This window comes from Trachemys scripta, chromosome 1, assembly GCF_013100865.1.
Source record: "Trachemys scripta elegans isolate TJP31775 chromosome 1, CAS_Tse_1.0, whole genome shotgun sequence".
NCBI lineage: Eukaryota > Metazoa > Chordata > Testudines > Emydidae > Trachemys > Trachemys scripta.
The window spans coordinates 195,317,558-195,344,541 of NC_048298.1; the positions used below are offsets into that span (position 1 = coordinate 195,317,558).

The 26,984-nt window shown below is 42.3% G+C and overlaps 1 protein-coding gene across 3 annotated transcripts in view; it reads left to right on the forward strand.

Moving 5' to 3' along the window:
- LOC117868248 (amine oxidase [flavin-containing] B-like) overlaps positions 1-26,984 on the forward strand; it is an 81,060-nt gene that overhangs the window by 29,563 nt on the left and 24,513 nt on the right. For 2 of the 3 annotated variants that reach the window (XR_004643595.1, XM_034754056.1), the window contains exons 2-5: positions 4,044-4,138; positions 4,615-4,752; positions 21,637-21,741; positions 23,188-23,279. Coding sequence is in view for 2 of the 3 variants with exons in the window: in XM_034754056.1 (XP_034609947.1) it covers positions 4,044-4,138; positions 4,615-4,752; positions 21,637-21,741; positions 23,188-23,279 (430 nt within the window). In the remaining variant the exon portion in view is untranslated. Of the gene's footprint in view, positions 1-341; positions 366-2,458; positions 2,587-4,043; positions 4,139-4,614; positions 4,753-21,636; positions 21,742-23,187; positions 23,280-26,984 lie in introns of those variants that run through there. The other variant, XM_034754069.1, reaches the window with a different exon arrangement.

Here is a 26,984-nt window from a genome sequence, read left to right on the forward strand (position 1 = left end):
CCTGACTGCCCCCTCCTGGGACCCCTGCTCCTAACTGCCCCCCAGGACCCTACCCCCTACCTCTACCCTGACTGCCCAAAACCTTATCCACACCCCCACCCCCAGAAAGCCCCCCCCCCGCTACCTGTCTCTTGACTACCCCCTCCAGAACCTCCCTGCCCCTTCTCCGACCCCTTGGCCCCCTTTCCCTGCCGCTCAGACCAGCATGCCGGGGAGAAGGAGCAGGGGGAGGAGCTCCAGACTGCCAGTGCGAACTGCCGGCTGGTGATCTGCACATGCAGGGAGGGAGGGAGGGAGTGCTCTCAGCTGCATGGGAGAGGAGGGGGAAGCGGAGGAGGAGATCTCTCTGGCTGTCAGAGCCCCATGTAAGTGGCACCATCCAGCCGGCTGCCCTGTCATCCGCGCGTGCTCTGCATGGGCGGGGGGGGGGGGAAGTCCGGACATTTACAGATTCCCCCCGGATGCTATTTTTAACTCAAAAAAGCCGGACATGTCCGGGGGAATCCGGACGAACGGTAACCCTACCTGACAAGATTTCATACTACGTAAGAGATTTTTTCCTGGACTTTGCTTTATGGAGTCAATACTTGCTTATTCTGTTCACAGGAGTTTAAAAAATAACCTCTGAGTCCACACAAAAGGTATAATTCTGAATTTGGTCCAGAAACAGGGTTACCATTTGTATGCTTTTCCCACTGCAACTCTTACTACATTTTTAAACAGCTTTCTCCCATCCCCCGCAAAATGTAGCTAACAAAATGGTGCCACTCATCACTATGTTAATTTATTTCTAAGTTATATCATTGTCCCAACCCTTTGGCTATAAATGTATCATTTAGGTTCTAAGTTCTCTGGGCAAGGAATTGTCTCTTCATTCAGCATTATCATTATTAATAAAATCTGGGTAATTATATTTATTTTCTTTTGTAAAGTGCTTTGAAATCTATTAATGAAAAGTGATATATAAGATCTAGGTATAATTATTATTTATTACAATGGCATCTAGAGGCCCCCATCATGGATTTGGGTCGTGTGGTGCTAAATGCTGTACAAACACAGGACAAAAAGATGATTCCCGCCCCAAATTGCTTAGAATCTATGTATGAGATGAGAGACAACAGGGTGGATACAACAAGTAGATGGGAAGAGAGCAGAAGGCAACAACAGACAATACTGACAGTACATCAGCATGATAAGCGGATTAAGCCCCATTCTTAATTGGAGCTTTTGGGTGCTATTGTAATATAAATGATTAATAATATCATTGACTCTTGCTTTGGCAGAGTTAATAATGGTCTGTTATGATGGACACTGCATTTTTCAGAGCTCCAATCTGTTTCCAGAAGGATCTTTAGACAGTAAAACAATCTCTGAATGGAAAGTGTTTGATGCTCTGGCAAGCATTTGAACATACTGAATATTTTTTACTCTCAAAATATGCTGTTCCTGCCTTATAGTCTGCTCCTTTTTTGGGAAAGGTCAGGTGTAACTGCATTTGGCAGACTCATTTGCTCTGTTATGGGGTATGAAGAGCCCATTGTATCAGGGTTATTGGAAAGCTTGCTGTACTTATTGGTATGATGAAGTGAAAAGTTGAGGTAACCTTCAGAATGGGGTGGGCAAAATTTTTGGCCCGAGGGCCACATCTGGGTATGGAAATTGTATGGCGGGCCATGAATGCTCATGAAATTGGGGGTTGGGATGCGGGAGGGGGTGAGGGCTTTGTGGTGGGTCCAGAAATGAGGAGTTCAGTGTGCGGGAAGGGGCTTTGGGTTGGGGCACAGGGTTGGGGTGAGAGGGGGAATGAGGGTTCCAGCTCGGGGTGCAGGCTCTGGGGATGAGGGTTGAGGGTGCAGGAGGATGCTCCAGGCTGGGACCAAGGAGTTCAGAGGGCAGGAGGGGGATCAGGGCTGGGGAAGGGGGTTGGGGCGTGGGAGGGGGTCGGGGTGCAGGCTCCGGGCAGGGCAGAAGCAGCGGCATGTCCCCCTTCCGGCTCCTACATGGAGGCGCGGCCAAGCAAATCTGCATGCTGCCCCGTTCACAAGCGCTGCCCCTGCAGCTCCCATTGGCTGTGGTTCCCGGCCAGTGGGAGCTGCGGGGGTGGTACTTGGGGCGGGAACAGTGTGCAGAGCCCCTTGGCTGCCTCTACATATAGAAGCTGGAGGTGGGACATGCTGCTGCTTCCAGGAGCTGCACTGAGCCACGGTATGCATGGAGCGGGGCAAGCCCCGGACCCTGCTCCCTGGCGGGTGCTCAAGGGCCAGACTAAAATGTCTGAAGGGCCAGATGCGGCTCCCGGGCCATAGTTCGCCCACCCCTGCTTCAGAAGCTACTCCACTGTGGCTGGAAGTAAATACTGTTGTGTAAAGATAATTCCGAGATCTTCTATCACGCTTTTCATCAGTAGGTCTCAAAGTGCTTTACAAAGGAGCTCAGTATTATTATTGCCATTTTACAGATGAGGAAACTGAGTCACAAAGGGGAAGTGACTTGCCCAAGGTTACACCACAGACCAATGGCTGAGCTGCGAGTAGGACCCAGGTCTCCAGAGTTCCAGTAACACTCTTTTGATGTTACTGTGTAAAGGTATTCACTGTTGAAACCCTGGAGATAGGTTAACCACATGTGCTGGTTCTCAGTCAGGCCTGCTGGGGAATTCACAATGAGTTGCAGAGGGATTGCAAGCCTAAACCCCTAGTCTGGAGGGAGAGAGATGCAGGTCTCCACCTGAGAGAAGTGATGGCTTGGACCCTGAAACTTTAAATGGGTGCCCTCAAGAAATACCAGATGGGTGGGAGTCAAAGGTGCAGTTAACCCTGAAAGCTGTAACGGCACCTGTGGGAAATTACAAGCTGATAATGAGAGAGAATGAATTGTCATCAGCTCCAGCTACCAACATCACCTATACTTAAAGTTGCCTGACACTTCTTATTGGCAGGGGAGTTACCCTGTTAGGGATGTGCCTTTTGCTGCCCCCATGAAAATTTACCTATATATGACCAAGTTACAAGCCTCTGAAAAATCTGTTTTTGCGTGGTGAGCAGAGACTTGTTAAAGTTTGACAACTAAATTCTCTGAAGATTCTGTTTGCACTGAGCATGCTTCTCCCTCCCTCACAGCTACTCCTGTATGCCAGCCGGACTGTGCATATGCCATTGCCACAGAGAGACTGGGCATGCTGCAACCCAGGGCTGCAGAGCCTGAATCTGGCTTTCCCCGTAGTTTCTCCTCCTGCAGGGCACCAAATCTGAGTACAAGGAGACCATCTTTCCTGTGCTCTCAATGCTGTCCCTGCTGGTGTCCAGGCAGGAAGGAAGAGACTGAAGTGGTTGTATATAATGCAGAGAGGCAAGGAATGGAACCATGTTCTCTTGATTATTCACCCTCCATTTCCCTCCTACTATTTGCCACACTCACTAATTCTGTTTAGTTTTTAGTTAAAGTATAAGCTCTTAAGGGCAGGGAACCTGCCTTCTGACTTCTTCTAAACATGAATGGACTCTAAAATGGTTTAGCTTGGAAAGGAGGCAGCTTAGAGCAGGCTTGACCGAATCATTCAAAATGAGGACAGGCCTGGCCTAATATAAACTTGATTCCGTCCATTTTACCTGGCGGGTTTTAAAGAAGAGACAACACTTGCAGAAATTAGAGAACAAAAAAAAAAAAAAAAAAACCCCCCCCCCCCCCCCCGCAGAGAACTGCATGTGTATGTGTGTTCTGTGTACAACAATATGACTGTTTCTCTCATTGTTACCCAGCTAGGGCTGCCTTACAGAAGAGCTAAACTCACTCTGCCCCAGTTGACGCCACTGGGAGCTGAAGGTGCTTGGCACATGTGAAAATGTGACCACTATCTTGTTTTATATTTACCTTTAGTTGCCTTTGGGGATTCTCCTCCCCCCTTACAAGCTCTTTATAGTCAAAATTCATGACACCTCTTACTAAATGTCTGGGGGTGCTGACTACTGACTGTCTAGAAGCCTCGCAGGCTACAGAATCCACTGTGTGGAGTTGTTCAGTGTTGTTTCTCATTTGTCCTTTAGGTCTGTCGGCAGCCAAGTTGCTGACTGAGTCAGGGCTGAGTGTTGTGGTGTTGGAAGCCCGTGACAGAGTTGGAGGAAGAACTTTCACTGCAAGGGTAATTATCCCCACAAATAGTATCTAAATTATTGCACTTATTTTTGGAGCAGAGCCTCCCGCATACTAAAGAACCCCTCAGGAGGGTAGAATTCCAGGGTGGTGGCACGTAGGGAAGTCCTTGACGGTGCTGAACCAGGGGCAAGAAAAAGTATGGAGTGTCTGTGGCGACACAGAATTTTCCAGGATATTTGCAGGTTCTGGGGTTATCACACCTCCCCTCCCACCTGTTCCACATGGAAGGAAAAGATGATTATGTATGTAGCAAAAAAAAAAAAAAGAGAACCAATGCAGAGTTTTCACCTCTGTGGCTTCCTCTTGCAGGTTTTCTCCGGGGCAGGGGTGGTGGTGGTGGTGGGGGCGGGAATCTGGCCTCAAATACTCAATTGACATAAATAGTTTCTCTGGATTACATTGTTTATCTCATGATTGATTGCAAAGGGCTTATCTTTCTTCTTTTGTCTTTTGGGAAACCAGAATAAGCAAGTCCAGTATGTGGACCTTGGAGGAGCATATGTGGGGCCGACACAAAATCGCATCCTGCGGTTGTCTAAGGAGCTAGGAATAGAGACGTATAAAGTGAATGAAGTAGAACATCTTATTCACCATGTCAAGGTAAGGTAGATTGCATCTCTAAAACACAGCGATGTAGATGAGTGTAGATTGTTGTAAGTTGCTTTTTTTTTATTTCTGTGGGGATGTCACCAATTTAGAAGTACTATCTCCTGTATTGCCTTTTAAAAAAAATTGGTAGCAAAGTACCATAAACATGTCCTGCTAATTAGTCCATTTATGAAGTTTTAATGTAACAATTTGTGCTTACATATTGTGCCTTCAGTTAAAAGATAAATGCATCAAACTCTAAGGTCAATGTTTCTGACCGTGATCACTGACTCTAAGTGACTTTTCTTGGTGCACTGCTCGGGCTGCCTGGGGCCTGACTTTCAGAAGGGCTGGAAACTCACAACTGCAGCGGAAGTTAGCAGAAGCCGTGGATGCTCAGCACTCTGGAAAATCAGGCCCAAGGTGTCTCCAGTTGGGCACCGCTAAGGCAGTGGCTACTTTTGAAAATTTTGGACTAAGAATTAAACTTTACAAGTCAAATATTAGGCCGATTTTACTGATGGGAGGACTAAAATACAGAGTAAGTAAAAACTTTGGCAGTTTTTCAAAGGGACACTATTAAGGGCCCAAAAGCAAGCTATTCCGCTGGTTAGGAAAGATAGAAAATGTGGCAAAAGACCACCTTGGCTTAACCACGAGATCTTGCACGATCTAAAAAATAAAAAGGAGTCATATAAAAAATGGAAACTAGGACAGATTACAAAGGATGAATATAGGCAAACAACACAGGAATGCAGGGGCAAGATTAGAAAGGCAAAGGCACAAAATGAGCTCAAACTAGCTACGGGAATAAAAGGAAACAAGAAGACTTTTTATCAATACATTAGAAGCAAGAGGAAGACCAAAGACAGGGTAGGTCCACTGCTTAGTGAAGAGGGAGAAACAGTAACAGGAAACTTGGAAATGGCAGAGATGCTTAATGACTTCTTTGTTTCGGTCTTCACCGAGAAGTCTGAAGGAATGCCTAACATAGTGAATACTGATGGGAAGGGGGTAGGTTTAGCGGATAAAATAAAAAAAAACAAGTTAAAATCACTTAGAAAAGTTAGATGCTTGCAAGTCACCCGGGCCTGATGAAATGCATCCTAGAATACTCAAGGAGCTAATAGAGGAGGTATCTGAGCCTCTAGCTATTATCTTTGGAAAGTCATGGGAGACGGGAGAGATTCCAGAAGACTGGAAAAGGGCAAATATAGTGCCCATCTATAAAAAGGGAAATAAAAACAACCCAGGAAACTACAGACCAGTTAGTTTAACTTCTGTGCCAGGGAAGATAATGGAGCAAGTAATTAAGGAAATCATCTGCAAACACTTGGAAGGTGAACAGCCTTCATGGATTTGTGAAGAACAAATCATGTCAAACCAATCTGATAGCTTTCTTTGATAGGATAACGAGCCTTGTGGATAAGGGTGAAGCGGTGGATGTGGTATACCTAGACTTTAGTAAGGCATTTGATACGGTCTCGCATGATATTCTTATCGATAAACTAGGCAAATACAATTTAGATGGGGCTACTATAAGGTGGGTGCATAACTGGCTGGATAACCGTACTCAGAGAGTTGTTATTAATGGTTCCCAATCCTGCTGGAAAGGCGTAACGAGTGGGGTACCGCAGGGGTCTGTTTTGGGACTGGCTCTGTTCAATATCTTCATCAACGACTTAGATATTGGCATAGAAAGTACGCTTATTAAGTTTGCGGATGATACCAAACTGGGAGGGATTGCAACTACTTTGGAGGACAGGGTCATAATTCAAAATGATCTGGACAAATTGGAGAAATGGTCTGAGTTAAACAGGATGAAGTTTAGCAAAGACAAATGCAAAGTGCTCCACTTAGGAAGGAAAAATCAATTTCACACATACAAAATGGGAAAAGACTGTCTAGGAAGGAGTACGGCAGAAAGGGATCTAGGGGTTATAGTGGACCACAAGCTAAATATGAGTCAACAGTGTGATGCTGTTGCAAAAAGAGCAAACATGATTCTGGGATGTATTAACAGGTGTGTTGTGAGCAAGACACGAGAAGTCATTCTTCCGCTCTACTCTGCTCTGGTTAGTTCTCAGCTGGAGTATTGTGTCCAGTTCTGGGCGCCGCATTTTAAAAAAGATGTGGAGAAATTGGAAAGGGTCCAAAGAAGAGCAACAAGAATGATTAAAGGTCTTGAGAACATGACCTATGAAGGAAGGCTGAAAGAATTGGGTTTGTTTAGTTTGAAAAGAGAAGACTGAGAGGGGACATGATAGCAGTTTTCAGGTATCTAAAAGGGTGTCATAAGGAGGAGGGAGAGAACTTGTTCACCTTAGCCTCTAAGGATAGAACCAGAAAAAATGGGTTTAAACTGCAGCAAGGGAGGTCTAGGTTGGACATTAGGAAAAAGTTCCTAACTGTCAGGGTGGTTAAACACTGGAACAAATTGCCTAGGGAGGTTGTGGAATCTCCGTCTCTGGAGACATTTAAGAGTAGGTTAGATAAATGTCTATCAGGGATGATCTAGACAGTATTTGGTCCTGCCATGCGGGCAGGGGACTGGACTCGATGACCTCTCGAGGTCCCTTCCCGTCCTAGAATCTATGAATCTATGAATCTATAATGCTCTGATTTCACGAGGTGCCGAGTGCTCTGGGACTTGAGGGTGCTTGTGCAAACTTGTCCCAAATGACTTGTCCAGGATCTGAAACAAGACATCTGTGTGGCAGATCGGGTAAAAGCCCAGATTTTCTGAGTCCTTGTTCTATGCTCTGACCCAAAAGAGCATCCTCCCACCTGTTAAACATGGAACAATGGTGCATCTTCCCAGAGGAGAGACTTTCCAAGTTTTGCAGCTGCTTTTGTGGAAATGAGCTTCAAATTTAATGTTACACACATGAGTAAAACACTATGAAAAGCTATTGTTATGTGGTCTTGTGACAGGGGAAACGTTTCAGCCAGTCAAGTTTCAGGATTTCTGATGCTTAATCAAAGTTTAAACAAAAATTCAAGGGACTTAAACAGGAACTGCAACAAAAAATCTGCACTCTCATAGATTTTTCTCAATTGTTTTTCCTGCTTGATTCTTATGAAAAATAAGCCTCTTCTCAAAGCCAATGATGCAGCTTTTTATGCTGGCATTGAACAGTTGTTACTACTGAACTAGCATACATGAGACCATAGGACAGAATGTACATAATGTATCTTTTATATTATAATAAGAATAAAATTGATGAGCTATCAAATGCTGTCATGGGTTAAATATTTCTTTCTTTAAAAGTAAACGTTTTGATTTCACCCATGATTATTTTTTCCATTCACCTCTATATTTATCCAACAATGGGAGAATATTGTTATAATATTATTGTCACAGATCCATGGGGCAGGATCTGCCTCTGGTCTTTAAACAGTTTTTCTGGAAGTCTGTCGCTTGGTGATAAGCCCCGGGCTTCCACTTTTCTCAAGGAAGGGCCGTGATTCTGCTACTTTCAGATTGGGTTTGTGGCTTCAGCACCGCTGTGTCTCACTGTGGCTTTTTCAGCAGATCCAAAGTAGCTTGGAACCCCTTGGGAGACTTTTCTTCTTGGGAGGTGTGCAACCAGCAGATGTTTTCGGTGACACAGGACAACCTTTTCAAAACAAGCCATTATTAATTAGAAAACAGGAGTATGGTATTTAGGCACGCTGGGTCAAGAAAGTAAATCAAAGCCAAAATGTATAACTCTCGCCTGACTTGATCGTTGATCCTTGTTTAGTTAGGAGGGTCCCTCTTTGCCCTTGCAGCTAACCTCCCTCTGTTTCTGTGATTGCCAACCTGTCATCTTTTCACTGACACCCTGGGAAGTCCCTTGCAGCTCACCCAGACCCCCTCCTTTTTCTAAGGTCTTTGAGGTTTTCTAATGTTGTATTGTTCCCTTTGATTTCTCTGTTCTCAGCCTTGGCATAACAGCTGTGTTTCCGGGTTTGGCAGAGGAGTTGCCTCTTCAAAGCTTTTAACCTGGCTGTTGTGCTTGAATTTTTGCTGGGATGTTCCTTATTTAGACCATTGTTTTACATCTTCTGCTCAGTTTCTCTAACAACTCCTCTTGATCTAACTCCATAGTAAGTAACCCATCATAAACACACAGAGGCATGCATCATACTAATAAAAATAATACCATTTATCACAGTGTATCATAAATAGAAACCTTAATTACAATTAAATAGGCTGGATCCTTTACGTGAGACAGAAAGCACATGCACTGGCTAGGAGCTTCTCTGGTGCAGCTAAATCTATTTCATAATCTTGGCTTCCTGCAACTGGATTTCTTGGTTCTTATTTATACAGTGCCTAAGTATACTCCTTTCAGATCTCTTGTCTTTTACCATACAACCTCCCAAAGCTTTTCCTCACATTATTCCAGAAGCAATGCAAGCATTGGAGGCCAGTCTAGTTGGTGACAAATGGAAAATATACTTCTCTGCACCCTGGAATCTAGGTGATGATATTAAAATTTTTGACTGAAGTTCTATCCTGTAAGCTGAACCCCAAAAGTTCACAGTGTCCAAAAGTCTGTCAGCTCTAAGTGGGTTCAGATACAAATACTAACCCAAACTTTGTAGTGAAGGCCAAATCTACTCAAATTCTGGAAGATGTGTCCCTTGGGAAATGGAAGGTATCTATTTTTTTCAATTCCCTTTCCAGTATTCTAGCAAGGGTCCCTGTGCATCTTTTAAAATAAGCTACTGCTTTTACATATACCCAAGAGCAAAATCAAGCCTTTTAAAGTCAATTTAATTCATTTCAGAGGCTTTTTAAATTCGAATAATGTATGGGTCTTCCTTTGTACTACAAAACGAAAAGACTGAGTCTTGTTTATCTCTGAGTGAGTCCCTCCTCATTAGGCTTTGCCATCTAGATTGACTTCTGTGTTTATTTTTCTTTAATCTTTTTTAAGTGCCCAGATCTACTGCAGGGTTTTTTTTCCTTCTTGCTTTTGCATTGCTTATGATACCTTCATAGAAGTTTGAAAATAAAAATTCTTGCCCTGCATATTTTGTTTTGGTGAAAAGTGACCTCTCTCTTTGCTAGTCTTCTAAAGGAGATTATATCGACATATTTGTTTTCCTTGCTGTTGTGTCAGCCTTACTGAGAAAAATATTCACAGCTCTGGGACTAGTGTTTGTTAGTTTAACTGCTGCAAAAAACCAGCAAAAGCAATGTGTACTTGTAGGCCAAATTTTTCAAACATGCATGCCTAATACATGCTTTTTATTTAGCTGTTTAAATAACTGGATTTTCAATGGTTCTAAGCACATGCAGATCCCATTGACTTGAGCTGTGGGAGTTAAGCACTTCTTAAAATCAAACTATTTTTATTTAGAAGCCTAAATATGGATTTAAGAAAATTTTGTCCAGAGGTTTTATTTGCCTTACCAAAATGTTGGCTGTTGTGTTCTACAGGTGGTCAAATGTTGGATTTAAAAAAAAAAACAGAAAAAATAGTTATAATCTAGATAATATTTACCACCTGATTACATCACTGTTAATTTATATCAAATATGGGACCTAAACCATTTAAGTGTCCCTTTAAAGTAATGTAATTAAATATGGGTGTGGGTTTACCATTTGTCAGGATCAAATTATCAACAGATCTGCCTATTTATTTAACTACACCTCTAGCCCGATATAACGTTGTCCTCGGGAGCCAGAAAATCTTACTGCATTATAGGTGAAACTGCATTATATCGAACTTGCTTTGATCCATGGGAGTGCGCAGCCCCGCCCCCCGGAGCACTGCTTTACCGCATTATATCCGAATTCGTGTTATATCGGGTTGCGTTATATTGGGGTAGGGGTGTATTATTGTATCTCAAACTTGGTCTAATCCCATTATCGATGCCCATATGATCATGAAGATTTGGTGTTTAAAACACAGTTCTGCAATTTTTGTCGTGTACAAAATAGAAATTGATTTGTTAAGTGTAATGACTGGAATTAGGAGGCTTTGCTACATAAAATCCATGTATAGAAGCGTTTTATGTGTTTGAAAGTAATGATCCTCCAACTTTGAATTTAAGAATGTGCTTCTTTCATATAGAAAGAGAACAGTCTACCCTTGCATCAATGCATCTCACACCAGCTGCACTTGCTCATGTCTGTGGCCTTGTCTTTCCCATTCTCACCTGCAGAGAATTTCCTGATGTACTCACCAGCATCACAACATTCCATTTACACCCATGTTTCAGCAGCCTGACGGAGCTCACTTCTCTAAGTCCATCCATGAGACTGGGGTGGACACACTAGTGCTATTTTTATGGTACATTTCTTCGTTATATTTCACACTCACGTTCTTTACCGCAATCAGAACTTTTCATAATATCATGTTCCTCATGTTGCCCCACATCTGGACGTCATCAATATAAGTGGAACAACACATCTATTCCTTTTAAACTTCCTACTGTCTTATTTTGGTGCACTGAAAATACCAAGCAGTAACCACTGAAAATGGTATCTGTCTATCTGTTCTGAAATATACTGTACCTGGAACTTTCCTCATGCAGTGACAATTGCCAAAATCCCACTGGATGTTTCCAAAACACTAAAGGCTGGACTGGCCATGTCCTATACAAGTTCATGGAAGGCCATCAATGCAACAAGGAGCATCCCCATCATAGGGTTGGGGCAGATTCTTGACAGCAAGTACAGTAAGACTGAGCCAGCAATAACACTGGTGTGCACAGCCTGGGAACTCCTAGGAGGAATTCCAGGTGAGACAAATTGTCTGGCATGTCACTGAAATCACTTTCTGTTGATAGATGGTGAATATTTACTCTCGTCTACATAAAACCTTTCACTGAAACCACCAATCTGCATTAATGAGAATGCTCATCTGTATCTGTGTAGAAAATCTTTGCAGTCCTCCTGGGTGTGATTCATTTTTGGTATTACCGTGGAACTGATGGTGTTATTAAAATGCAGTTTGCTGTGGTCTTGTTTATGAATTATAGATGTGATACCACTGTTGTACTGGGATTTAATTGGCAATGGGATAAGTGATTATTGTATCTCTAGGTATGTAGTTCAGTGGTGTTTGTGTAGTTCTGTGGTATCAGTGATATGTACATACATTAGAGTTAAGCAATATGATTTATTTTAGTCTGTGACCTGCTTTGCAAAAATTAATAGCAGTTTCTGTTAGCATAGCTTAGAGTATAATGGCTTAAATGGATTTTAAATGACTAGATGAAATTGAAGCAATTTTTCTTAGTGTATATCTTCTTTCTCTGAATGCATTGTAATTAAAGTATGTGAGAATCTTAGTTGCTGTTGGTGATAGGTGACTCAAAATGTCATCATCCCTCCTTCCCCCTGGCCTTATTTATTGGGGAATATTTAATTGAAAAACTGTGTGCAAGTGGGAATTAGACCACTGAATAGAATCAATTGGCATCTTTTCAGAAGTTGAGCCTCTCGTGGTTTGAAAATGAAGCCAAATAAATTTAAAGTCACTTTTTAAATTACATGATCACAGAGGGACTTGGTGGTTGACGGTGTTGGTAATGGGGTATGGAACTTTTTGACTTCTAGGTCATCAGCTCACATTTTCCCCAGCTACAAAATGGTCTCAAGAGTGGGGAGAGGTAGCAGTCCACATCATGAAAAACACCCTTGTACAGTCAGCTTCATTAACGTTCTCAACAGAGAGGCCAAAGACTGAATGGGGAGAGAGACGAAAATATGGTCTGACCCCCCCAAGCTTGATTCTCTCCATGTTGTAGTTGAGGTAGCAATCATTGATGGGCATGTGTAGAAAGCTTGCTCTTGTGCTGTCTCCTTTGGCCCTGCCCTGTGGCTAAATGGACATCTTCACTTTCCAGAGCTGGCCATCTGGCAATGATTGCAAAGGGTGAATTCACAGTTAGATTTTTTTAACAAATGAAAGTATTATAGCAGAGGTGAAAGATGCTATGTGATGTACAGACAGAATTGCAAAAGCAAAGTTGTACAGTACATGGTCACTTCTCTCAGCGCTGTCTGTAGAGCAGATCTGGTCCAAGATGCTAAATCAGTGAAGTTTACTTGAACTCTGGCAACTGTGCCCTTATGGTTTGTGTGTGGGTGGAAGGAATAAGAAAAAATTACATGAGCAAACAAGGCTTTTGATTAATTAGAATTGGCAGATGAATGGAAGGAACCTTTCCGAGTCGTTTCCTAGGAGATAAGGATAAGCAGCCATAGTACTCACTCAGCTTGTTTAATCCAGGCTGCTTGGAGCAAAGCCTAAATTACACTCGATTGTAATAACTGTTTTTTTCCTTATATTGCTGATTAAGCATCATCATAGAAACGGAGACTAGACAAATGCTTATTTCATACAGGAACAGCTGCTTGATTCCTGTGGGTTTCACACATGCCTGTTGGAGCCGATCTGGTGTCATGCATCACTTTTAAACAACAAATTTCAGAGCCTGGAGTATCCTAAAAATTCGAGTGATCCCAACATTCTCTTCTGTTTTAAATAAAATATATTTTCTGGTTTTGCACAGTGGCCCTATCTCTTTACCAGCGAGTCAACCCAGGGTGATTTTTTCCCCCAAACTGAAATTCCTCTCCCCCACATTTTTCTTCTTTAAAAGAACAGAAAAGAAAAAAAAAATCCAAAAACACCCACAAAGGTTTTTATGGAATGAAATAGCAAACATTTTCAGTAGGTTTAATTTTGTAAGCATTTTTATTCAAGCACAGAAAGGCACAAAAAGAAAGGCTTGCAATTCCAGATGCAATGATTTCTAGTAACACTTCTTCCACTGATTGATATTAATTCTGTGCACTTCAAAAAGCTTATTATAAAGCAAAGCCCCATAATCCTACTGTAGGAGGCAGGACAGTATCCCTTCCCCTACTCCACCTTTTGCAGATGAGATAATCAAGGCTCTGAGAGATTGTACAAGGTTACTTGTTGGCAGAACAGGGAATGGAACTCAGGTCTATAATATGACAGACCCCAGTTTTAGCCACTTAATTCCACTGCCTTTCAGAATGATTGTTCCAAGTGCAGATGTGAAAGTAAGCCTGTCCGGTCCGGTCTGGCATACCGGCAAGAGCCAGTATGCCGTGCTGGACTGCACCGGCTTCCGCAGCGGGGATTTAAAGGGCTCGGTGCTCCGGCCGCTGCGGGGAGCCCCGAGTCCTTTAAATCCCCGCCCAAGCCCAGCTGCTGGAGCTGTGGTGGGGATTTAAAGGGCCCAGAGCTTCGTGGCGGCCGGAGCCCCGGGCCCTTTAATTTGCCCCTGAGCCCCGGCGGCTCCCAGCCACCTCTGCAGCTGGGAGCTCCGGAGTGATTTAAAGGCCCTGGGACTCCCAGCCACAGCTGGTGCCCCAGGGCCTTTAAATCTTGAGAGGCCCAGCCTCTTCCAGTTGAGGTCACGCCACCGCTCAGGACTCCGGCCGTACTGGTAAGTCCTGTAAGTTACTTTCACCCCTGTCCAAGTGTATGTGCTTGGTTATGTTGCATGTAAAATGGCGATACTCCTGCATATCACCATTTACAAAACACTGACAATCATAGTGGACTAGAATTAATATCAATTGCTCAAGTAATTAAAAGCTGTTCTAATGCATATGTGCAAGAGGGCCAAATTAAGGTTGCATAGACGACCTTATTTCCTAACTGAATGCTTGACTTTGCAACTTCAGTGGTCTTTTTGGTTCATATTTTTATATGGAATTGATGTATATATTTCAAATTAGATTGATTACTCCAGCTGTATATTTATAGCGTTCAGATGAGTATGGTAACTAATTATCTCAACATATAGAGTCCAGAACAAGAAGAGAGAGAGAATGGAGCTTGTAGTTCAAACTGGCCTTTTTCTAATAAGAAATAAAATTCTTTGGCAACTCTAATAAAATTGTATGTGTAGGTCTAGTTGTTCATCACAGCAGTAGATGGCTTGGTTTTCTAGCCAGCATGCTTTAATAAGAGTTATGTTTGCAAAGGAATTAAGTGACAAATTCTGCGCAATTTTAGGTGTCTTACTCATTGTGTAAGTGAGTGCAAATTTCCAGATATATTCTGTAGAGCTGCAGCTGAGAAACAGTGGTTTTATATAGATTGAATTTTGTACTGACATAGCTCTTTACCATGTTTCTCTTGCACCTTGTTCCTTGCTGTATCAGACATCACTCATTTTTAAGCAGGGACGAGAACTGGTATGATTGTGCACATGCTGTAAATCAGTACAGGGCACCACATACTTACAAACATACATCGCAATGAATCAATTTATAGGGTGACATTTGTGGTGGGATTAGAACCTATGTCTCCAGGGCTGAGACAGTTTAGCTAAAGGAATAACTATGGTAGCATGATGCAGAGAATGCTTTGCACATTACATGCAATTTCTTAGAGCAGTGGTTTTCAACCTTTTTTCATTTGTGGACCCCTAAAAAATTCCAAATGGAGATACAGACTCCTTTTGGAAATCTTAAAGATAGTCTGTGGACCCCAGGGTCCGCAGACCACAGGTTGAAAACCACTGTCTTAAAATAAGAACAGATTATTTTTATTTAAGATAAATGGGTATGGTGTTTTACAGATGAATGGGACACATGGCTTCCACTTCTAATATCTTATAGACAAAGGGCTGCTTCATCATTCTTTAACACTCTACTCATGGTAGGGGTGGGGCATAAGCACCAGAAGGCATTGTGCCTCAGAGATGCATAGTTTCATTGGGGTCCCCTAGCTGCTGGAAGGGGACAGTAATGGGCAACACCACTTTGTAGGGTGCAATAGAAAATCCTCCCATTACTCTCCCTTGTAACTAGCAAGCTCTGCTGGTTGGAATGTGGGGGAAAGGGCAGACTCATGGCTTCCTTCTTCCTACTCCATGCTCTCTCTCTCTGTTTGCTCCCAGGAGAAAGCACCTGGAACACAACCTCTGCATCCCCAATTCAGGCAGTCCCTACTGTGGCTGTGCTACATTTCTATGATTCTATCGTGACTACAATTTTCTCTTTTTGTGCCACGGGCTTAATATAATCTAAGAATGGGTGTGCACAAGAGGCTGACACCTATAGCCCTTATATTAGCTAAGCAAGGCATTATTTGTAATGCTGTTTCCCAAAGCAGATGCATGGAATAATTTCCTTTTAGAGCCCCGGTTGGGGTTGTAATGTCTGGTGAGACTTTACCTTAAGCTCTTTGGTTCTCTTTTTGTTTGTGTCTACGTTTGATGGTTTGCCTGGTTTTGTTACATTTTTTTCCCCTTTGTACAGTCAGAGTTTTCAACATCCTCTGGTACTGTATAACATGGCATCAACCTTTCAAAGCAGCCAAGAGTCCTATACTGAAGCAGGTCCAGCTTCTGCTGTTCTCACCGGGGCTCTGTTTTTGGCAAAATCGCAAGTGGAGTTATGAATAAAATGCCTTTGAAAATCCATGCCTTTGGGCATTTTGGTACTGATGTTGAGAAGTGAAATTAAATACACAGATGGAGTAACATTTAAAGTTATATTTCTGATGCCAGTCTGACTTGATCACATGGTTATATATAAAGAAATGGAAAGAGGTAAAAAGTTTGCACATCCTGGCACATGATTTTCATCTATGGGCCTGGCCTTTCTTTGGAAAGCCTTTGGCATCAGTAGTGATGGCCCTACATGGTAAGCTAAAACTAGAATGATTATAGCAGTGCATATGTAATACTGATACCCCTGGATGGGTTGTTGGCAGCAGGGAGCAAACCTAGGACCTCTTGATCTTAATGCATAAGCCTCTACTGCCAGAGCTAGAAGAAGCATTTCTCTTAGCCAGGGCTGTAACAGGCTCATTAATCTCTCTAGCTGGTCTAGCCACTACTAGACGGGGGCAGAGTGCCACACTGAGCGGGCATGGCTTACACATACGTTTACATAGCTTGCATCTAAGGCATCTTTAGTTCTAGAATTGTTCTTTATCCAGACTGAAATACCCTTGTGCTATATGAGAAATCAGGCATCACAGTTTTCTGCACAGGAGACACGTTTGAGTTCTCCCTTTCTGCAGTTCAAATACAATAAAAGAGTAAGAAGAATACCAAAACAAGAATATTTTAAGTATATTGTTAGTCAGCAGAAGCATTATAGGGAACTCATCAGACTTGAGTTAATTCAGAGGGGATAACTCCAACAGAAGTGCCTCAGGTGGAGAAGGAAGCGCAGAACAAAATCAATAATTAGAATAAAGAGAATGCTGTCTGCTTCTGTCTTAGTTTTTTTTTTTTTGAGCACAGCATGCACGTGTGTTTCATGCTTGTAGGCCTGGAAAATGTAAGGTACTTGAAACAGAACAGTTTTACACTTTCTTAGGGAAGACTGGTACAAGATTTACACTTGTGAAATGTAGCTCCACCATTCCAAAATCGTTTAGGTTCACAGTCAAGTTTGTCTTCACTGCTGTAAAAATTATTTATTAATAGGATAATGCTAAGCATTATGGCTTTCCTGAGAGGCTAAAAGAAATTGCCAACATGTTTCAAATGCAGCTTTTTTGAATGAAAAGCGTTATCTAGTGTCACTGGGCACCTCTCCTGGAATGCCCTCCTGCTGCAGGCTGCGGCATAAGTGTGCCTGCCTCGGTTTCCCTCCTTCAGATTCCCCAGAAATAGTACAAAGCATCTTCCCAAGTATAAATATAGTCCTTGTTGGGTTCATTTATTACAAGAGTCCTGTGCACACAAGTCATAACAAAAGTCCCATAGTTCAGAATTCCCCCAGCATAAGCCAAACAATATATGCAACATACCGCCTTGGCATCTCTCACCACGCCCTGGCTCTTCAGTGCAGTCCTGTCCTGTTCTTGTCCCATGACAACCACCCCAGCCATCCAGCTGGAGTGCAACCCTGCTCTTTCCAGCGGGAACTTGCCTGGGGAGCATCCATTACTCTCCCAGGTCCTCTTACAGTTCCTATGGGTCCCGCTCTCCAAATCTGGCAATGTCAGCGGGTAAGCGCCTCTGCTGGTCCCCTGCCTTCAGAACTCTCTGGCCCTTGGCTCTGGCTTAGAGCTAGCAGGCAGTTCCCTTCGCTCTTGCTGCCTTCAGCCTTCTCGCAGGAACCACCTTCTGCTTCTTTCTGGGACTCCTCCAGTCCCCTGCTCTCTGGCAACTCTCACCTGCCCCTGACTGAACCAGTCTGCTCTGAGTAACTGGAACATCCTCTCGTTGAGTCTCTTCCTCATCCTTCATAGCCCACAGCGTCTGCCCCACCCTCTCAATTGGCCAAACAAGGAATACTTCTTCTGGCACAAGGGAACTGGACCTACTTCATTTACAGAGGCCAGCCACCCTGTGACACCTAGTTTATGTAATAGTGCAACTTTCTTGTAGCTATGCTAATTTTCCTGCAGAACTCAAAGATGTATCCCACCTCAAAGGAACAATTAACAATTGTAGCAGTATAGACCAAAGGTCCATCTAATCCAGGATCTTGTGTCTGGCCAATGGTGGATTTTTTTAAAAAATGCATAAACTTACTGTGATGCTCTGTACCTCGGGGGAACACTCTACACACCCATGTTCATCTTTATGAAATGATTGTGTGGTATCCAATGCAAAGTTTGTCATGTTGGGTGTCTTCGGAAGGCTCTTAATGCACTGAGCATGGTTGATATAGTGATGTTATAGTAATTGTTACAGTAATGTTATAGTAAGGTTATAGATTATAATTTCATGTTGTCAAGGCTGCTTCCCCACTCTGAACTTTAGGGTACAAATGTGGGGGCCTGCATGAAAACTTCTAAGCTTAACTACCAGCTTAGATCTGGTCCGCTGCCACCATTCCCAAGTGGATTCCCTTCCCTGGGAAGCCTTGAGAAACTCTTCACCAATTCCCTGGTGAATACAGATCCAAACTCCTTGGATCTTAAAACAAGGAGAAATTAACCATCCCCCTCCTTTCTCCCACCAACTCCTGGTGGATCAAGATCCAACCCCCTAGGATCTAAAAACAAGGAAAAATCAATCAGGTTCTTAAAAAGAAGGCTTTTAATTAAAGAAAAAAGGTAAAAATCATCTCTGTAAAATCAGTATGGAAAATAACTTTACAGGGTAATCAAACTTAAAGAGCTCAGAGGACCTCCCTTTAGCCTCAGGTTCAAAGTACAGCAAACAGAGATGAACACTCTAGTAAAAGGTACATTTACAAGTTGAGAAAACAAAGATAAACTAACACGCCTTGCCTGGCTGTTTACTGTCAAGTTTGAAATAGGAGAGACTTGTTTAGAAAGATGTGGAGAACCTGGATTGATGTCTGGTCCCTCTCAGTCCCAAGAGCGAACGAACTCCCAAACAAAGAGCACAAACAAAAGCCTTCCCCCCCCCTCCCCCAAGATTTGAAAGTATCTTGTCCCCTTATTGGTCCTTTGGGTCAGGTGTCAGCCAGGTTACCTGAGCTTCTTAACCCCTTACAGGTAAAAGGATTTTGGAGCCTCTGGCCAGGAGGGATTTTATAATACTGTACATAGGAGAGCTGTTACCCTTCCCTTTATAGTTATGACACATGTATATAGTTAGGAGGCTGAAAATGTATCCTCATGGCTTAAAGTAAGCCCATGCAAAAAACAACAACACTTTATGGAGAACACTCTTCTCAGCAATATCCTATTTGTTAAACTTGCAGGAGTACTGATTGCAACTGCAACATTTTACAGTGGGATAGGAGCCTCCCTAAATCGTGGAAAGATTTGATAATCTAAGGGCAGACTCCTTCAATGAAGGGCAAGGTGATAGTGGGAGTTAGATCTTGAGCATCATCTCACTCTTGCCCAGGTTCCTCTTCAGCCAATTGCGGTGCAGAAAGAAAATAAATGTTGAAACCTCACAGATTACCACAAAATGGAATTGTTGTCCTCCAGTCACCACCAATTTTTTTTATTTTGTTTCCCTTTGGAATAAAATCAAAACCTTTTAAATGTTTTCATGAAATAAAACAGCAGTTTTCAGGTTGAAAAGGTCAAGTTTTCCATCAGTGTCTCTCTCTTTCTCTCTGGAAGTGACTGGACAATCCACCCTGGAGCTCAGAAACCTTTTTAACAAAAACTTCATCAAAACTGACATGTCTTTGCAAAACATTTTGGCTGTGATGAAACAGCATATTTTGACAACAAATTCCCCACATGGCAAGTTACTGTGAAAGGACATGATGTTCTCAGGCATCCCTAGTAATAACTGTTATGTCCATATGTAAAATAAAATAAAAAAAACCCAAACTGCTTCCACTGCTTTCCTCCTATTTGTATTGCTTTGGTTTTGCTTACAAGCCTTCCCAGCTGTCTTCCACTAGGCTCCCTGTGTCTTTACAAACACTGTACCGAAAACAGTCTCTCTTTCATCTTGTCCAAAATGGCATTGTGTCTTTTGTTGCTCTATCTCATTACAAATTGATTTGCAATTTGCTATTACTATCACCCTTCGGTTTGTTTTTGACATTACTGCTTTCTAAGTAACTCCCTCCCTTTGAATTAGGTTTCCTCAAAGGTTGTTAGCTTGTGTTTTTCAAGGTTGTATTTCATTTTGTTATTTCCATCCCACTTTTTTAATCTCTCAGGGTCCCTTTATGTTGTGTTGTGTTGCTGCACCCTCTAGTGTCTGCAACAGCTGCAGATTTAACTAATTTGCATCTTATCCCCTCTTCCGGACTGCTGATAAAGAGGTTAAATAAAACCAGACCTAAGACTGCTGCATACAACAGTCCAATAGACACTTCTCAACATGATACACTGTTGTTTCTTGTTATCCATTTCTTACCATTTTAATCATGTTATAACGCTTATATACAAATCAATTTGAATTTGTTTCCAGTAATCATTTTGTGGGACACGGTAGGAAATGTTTATTACAATTTATTATATCCATTGTATTCCTATTGCTGCAATACCATCTTAAATGCATGAGTGTGATTTTTTTACCCCCACCACGGCTGTATATTCCTGCAACATTAAATAACCTGTAGTGTTCTTACCAGAGAATATTCTCAGTAGGCCCTGGAATGCCTTTTTGGGGAAAGGAATAACTAAGGTCAGTGACTTTTAGTAGCTTCACACAGCTATCAAGTCTGCCAGCCACAAAAACAACCAGGGAAATCCCCTGCAAACAAAATAGTATCTATAAATTAGCCATCTTCTCACTCCTTCCATGAAGCCAGACTTCCTTACTTCATAGTAATAACTACATGTAAAATCTAATTATTAAATACTTATACGGCCAATGAAATAATGACTTCCATACTGGTTAGGCTATCTCCATGAAACATATATATACCAAAAATACTGTGGAAAATATTGATGGCTAATAAAGATTAATGATTCACAAATGCTACCTTTCTAATTAGTCTTTTTGAAACTATAAATTGTGTTTGTTTAAGGAAAAGCTCCGAGCTATGGCCAAGATAGTCTTCCTATCACAGTCACTTTGCTTTGATTTTGAAGAAAACTAATATTGTATCTTTGAAAAATATTATATTGTTATTCATTTTAAATCTCATTTAGGAAAGAAAATGTAATCAAACATAAACATACAGTACAAAACTGATCACCCCAAATAAATGCCAACACTCCAAAGCTGTCTGCTTTTTGTGCTGGCCTTAACAACCTTGCTTTTTGTCTTGGTTGGAGGTGTCAGTCTCAAACCTACTTACTCAGCTTTTAAAGATACAAGGTTATAGCAATCTTATCATTTGTTCTTCCTATTAATTTTACTTTCATGTGCAGCTGATTAACTAATCTGTCAAATGATTACTACTGTGTGTACTGGTTGGAGCTGTCTGGTGACCGTTTAAGTCTTCGGTACTAACTTATGTACATTGAGGTTGTGGTCATTCACATGAATGAGTAGTTTTACAAATTGTATTCTGATTATGCTTTTTTTTTTTTTTTCTTTTAGGGTAAAAGTTATCCCTTTAAGGGTGCATTTCCTACTATGTGGAACCCTTTTGTCATCTTAGATTTCAACAATCTATGGAGGACGATGGATGAAATGGGAAAGGAGGTGTGTAGAGGCTCAGTTATCCAATGCAGTTAGCCCTTGTGTGGGATTCAAAGGTGTGATGTTAGCACATGTTAAATGACACATATTAACATGTCTTCATAGTCTAGTGTAGGCAAGGCACACTGCCTTTAACATATGCTAAACTCCTTCCCCAGAGGCTTTAACTAACTTGACCAGCTAAGTATGTGTTAAAGGTGATGTACACTGGTTCTCACTATACTGTTGAGCTAGGAGTGTTTAAAAAGGAAAGTGCAGGTGCTTCAAAACATAAACAGGGGAGCTGTAGAATTACACACTTCGCTCCAGCACAGTATTTTACCTCACTAGGCCACATTTTAGTCTATTTTTTTTTAATCTTCTGCTCAATCCACTTTATTTCTGTTTAGAAATTGTGTAAATTTCCAGCAAGAACATTTAACAGAATTCTGTAGTGCAGGTGAGCTTGTAACTGTAGTCTTGCATTGTTATTTTGGAGGCACTAATTCAGTTTCAATCATAATACATTTTCTATTACTCGCCTTCTAAGACTGACTTTCGTCTCAGATATTTTTTCTACCCATAAGAGTTGCTCTCTTGCCTTTAAAAACCCCCTCGGTGTTTTTAGAATAAATAATACTAAAATAGCAAAAATATATACTGATCAGAGAAAATTATTCAAATATGTCTTTTCTTTAAACAGTTTGTTTTAAAAAAAGTCTTAAATCACAGTCTGTATCTTCTCATTTTAATGTGAAATCAGTTGACTCAGTTAAAAATTAGTCTGTGTTAAGAGACAAGTTTACTATTGTAAAAGGGTGAAGGGCTGGTGTTTTTCAGAAAAGCAGAATTTTACTGCCTTGGCTTGACACTGACGCTTGAACGTCCATGGCTCATCCTCATTAATATGACCTTCAAAGTTCACTTCACTGGGAAGAAGAGCAGAGGGTTCTAAATGGTGATCAGGTTTGATAACGATAATAACTGAGCAAATACGCAGTGCATCCCATTATTTTCCATACGTTATTTTAACTCAAATAAATAAGTGTTCTCACTAGAAATGTATGTAAGAATTCTGCCTATAAAGTTAAAATAGAAATAGGCTTATCTGGAATAGAAAGCTCAGGTAAGTGCGGAGAAGAAACCTTTTGTCCCAATAAAAATGATTAGTATAAATCTGGGAAAGCATAATTTCTGGATCACTTTTCTAGTCCCGTCCTTTATACCATTAAGCCAATTCCTGAAAAAAATCAGTGTGTTGATGGAAGAATGCTTCCGTTCAGGTTCAGGGAGGTGGTGTTCCTGCACAAACAGAAAAATCCTTTCTGTCCATGTATGCTGCGTCTACCCTATGGGGTTGTGCCAGCATAGCTGCACAATGTAGCTGTGCCAGTCTAGTGTATGTAGTGAAGACATATCCACAGTGTGCAATTTTGTTACTGAATATTCGCTGTTCTTATGTTGTCATAGATTCCTAATGAAGCCCCATGGAAGGCACCACATGCAGAAGAATGGGACAAAATGTCTATGCAAGATTTCATAGACAAAGTTTGTTGGACAAAGTAAGAATCACTTTAATATTAAAGTGTATAAGAGGTTATAGTTGGATAGTGCTGCAGGCCAACTGTGCAGAGCAACAGCTAAGTACAGGAAGTGAGGAATACAATGTCCCATTGAAAGTGCCAGGGGTAATTGGAGTAGGCGGATTCTGATTATCCCCATTGAAATTTGACCACAGCTAACACTACTTTTGCAGAAATACGCTAAGAGGTTTAATGACCACAAATGAACAGGATATTGGTTTTACATTTTAATCTGAAAGACAAATACAGTGTTCACTGACATTATGATGGGGCATTGAATCAGTGCTAACTCAGAGAGAGAGAGAGAGAGAGACCTACCAAATCACCAATAACACTTCTTGCAGCACTTGATGTTTTTCTCTGGAGGCATCCCATCCAAATACTGCCTTGGCTTGACACTGACGCTTGAACGTCCATGGCTCATCCTCATTAATATGACCTTCAAAGTTCACTTCACTGGGAAGAAGAGCAGAGGGTTCTAAATGGTGATCAGGTTTGATAACGATAATATCTGAGCAAATACGCAGTGCATCCCATTATTTTCCATACGTTATTTTAACTCAAATAAAGATCAGATGAAAACGTAATGTTTGCTAGCATTGAAACCATGGGTAACATCTCTGCTTGTTATATACTCTATTTAATTTGCTGATGACCTGCTTATAACTGGATTCAGCTGTCTGTGTATCAGGCCTCTTTGGACGAACTGAAAAATATCCGCTTGCCTCATGCACTAAACTTGGAAATTATGTTGTATGTATCTTGGGCATTCCAGAAATCAGAGACAGTTAAGTTCAGATATGTAGTTTTTAGATATCTATTGATAGCTAGCAGCACCCTTAAATCCTGGAATTTAATCTGGCAGCATAGCATCTAGGGATATTATAGTTTTAAGAACAAACAAACAGCACAAAACAGTTACAGACTTGAATCTTCATAGTGGTATTGCTTCATGGTGGCAAATTTGTAGCTTTTCTGTTGTTCTTGTAAATAGTTTTTGTGCACAAAAATATTATTTGCTTTTGCTTTTTGGTGAGTCTAGTGTAATGCTTCCAGGTCAGATGACAGGAGATTTAACAAGACTCCGATTTTGTAATTGGTTTACTTGGAAGTTCTGAATGTTTGGCAATAAAACAGATATGCTCTGGTGTAGCCAGGTTCCTGTATTGAACTTTGGATGAGATATTGCCTTCAATTATTTAGTGTTAGGCCAGCTGATTTTCTACAGTCACTATAAGAATTCAATATACAGTCCTGAAACTGAGACTGAATTACCTGAACACCCAAGTGGCCCCCTTTGTTACCACTGTACCTTATATAGCACGGAGGTACTGACAATACTGCTTGTTGTTATGCATACATCACATTAATTTTTATTTCGCCTGTAACTCAAGAACAGTTTGACTAGATTTCATCATACATGAGAAATTTATAGCCTGGTGCTGCTCTAAAGCAGACCCATTTCTAGAAGTACACTATCAGAATTACTAAATAAACTACACCCAGGAGCTAGAACCAGGATGAGCCTACAGCTCTAGAAACAGACCTGTGCCTGCTTAAGCTAAAGGAAGTGATTTGCTACCTTTCAGCTATAAAATGGACACTTAATGTTCTTTCTAAGCTTCAACCAGCCACTAGTGGCCACATGCTCACTGTGGGTATGTCTACACTATGGGATTAATCTGAATTTACAGAATTCGAATTTTGGAAACAGATTGTATAAAGTCGAATGTATGCGGCCACACTAAGCACATTAATTCGGCGGTGTGCGTCCATGTACCGGGGCTAGCGTCGATTTCCGGAGCGTTGCACTGTGGTTAGCTATCCCATAGTTCCCACAGTCTCCCCCGCCATTGGAATTCTGGGTTGAGATCCCAGTGCCTGATGGGGCAAAAAACATTGTCGCAGGTGGTTCTGGGTACAGCCTCACCCCCTCCCTCCTGAAAGAAACGTCAGACAACTGTTTCACACCTTTTTTCCTGGGTGAACATAGCAAACGCCATACCACGGCAAGCATGGAACCCACTCAGCTCAAGACAGCAGTCATGAACATTGTAAACACCTCGCGCATTATTGTGCAGTTTATGCTGAACCAGGACCAGAAAAACGAGGCAAGGAGGCGGCGGCGACGGCAGTGCGGCGACGAGAGTGATGAGGACATGGACATGGACACAGAATTCTCTTAAACCGCGGGTCCCGGCGCTTTGGAGATCATGTTGTTGATGGGGAAGGTTTTATCCGTGGAACGCCGATTCTGGGCCTGGGAAACAAGCACAGACTGGTGGGACTGCATAGTGTTGCAGGTGTGGGACGATTCCCAGTGGCTGCGAAACTTTTGCATGCGTAAGGGCACTTTCATGGAACTTTGTGACTTGCTTTCCCCTGCCCTGAAGCGCCAGAATACCAGGATGAGAGCAGCCCCCACAGTAGATTTGCCCACTCCAAATTGATTCCCGACTGACTGGTAGCTGTCTGGCGTTGCAAGCTTCCACGGGGCTATCACCACTCGCTTCTCAACTGTGAGGGCTGCTGTCATGCAAGTAGCCAAAGCAATCATTGAGCTGCTGCTACGAAAGGTAGTGACTGTGGGAAATGTGCAGGCCATAGTGGATGGCTTTGCTGCAATGGGATTCCCTAACTGTGGTGGGGCGATAGATGGAAACCATAACCCTATCTTGGCACCGGAGCACCAGGGTACCCAGTACATAAACCACAAGGGTTACTTTTCAATGGTGCTGCAAGCCCTGGTGGATCACAAGGGACGTTTCACCAACATCAACGTGGGCTGGCCGGGAAGGGTTCATGACGCTTGAGTCTTCAGGAACACTACTCTGTTTAAACGGCTGCAGCAAGGGACTTACTTCCCAGACCAGAAAATAACGGTTGGGGATGTTGAAATGCCTATAGTTATCCTTGGGGACACAGCCTATCCCTTAATGCCATGGCTCATGAAGCCATACACAGGCAGCCTGGACAGGAGTCAGGAGCTGTTCAACTACAGGCTGAGCAAGTGCAGAATGGTGGTGGAATGTGCATTTGGCTGTTTAAAAGGTCGCTGGCGCACTTTACTGACTCGCTCAGACCTCAGCCAAACCAATATCCCCATTGTTATTGCTGCTTGCTGTGTGCTCCACAATCTCTGTGAGAGTAAGGGGGAGAAGTTTATGGCGGGGTGGGAGGCTGAGGCAAATCGCCTGGCTGCTGATTACACGCAGCCAGACACCAGGGCGGTTAGAAGAGCACACCAGGAAGCGAGGCGCATCAGAGAAGCTTTGAAAACCAGTTTCGTGACTGGCCAAGCTACCGTGTGAAAGTTCTCTTTGTTTCTCCTTGATGAAAATCCGCTTCCTTTATTGACTCATTCTCTGTAGGCAACCCACCCTCTCCCTTCGATCACAGCTTGCTTTCAAAGGAAATAAAGTCACTATTGTTTAAAAATCATGTATTCTTTATTAATTGATTATAAAAAGAGGGAGAGAACTGACAAGGTAGCCCGGGTGGGGTTTGGGAGGAGGATCGGAGGAAAGGAAAGGGCCACTAAAAAAAGGTTAAAATAATGACAGCCTTTTGCTTGGGCTGTCCACTGGGGTGGAATGGGAGGGTGCACAGAGCCTCCCCCCGCGTTCTTACACGTCTGGGTGAGGAGGCTATGGAACATGGTGAGGGGGGTTATACAGGGGCTAT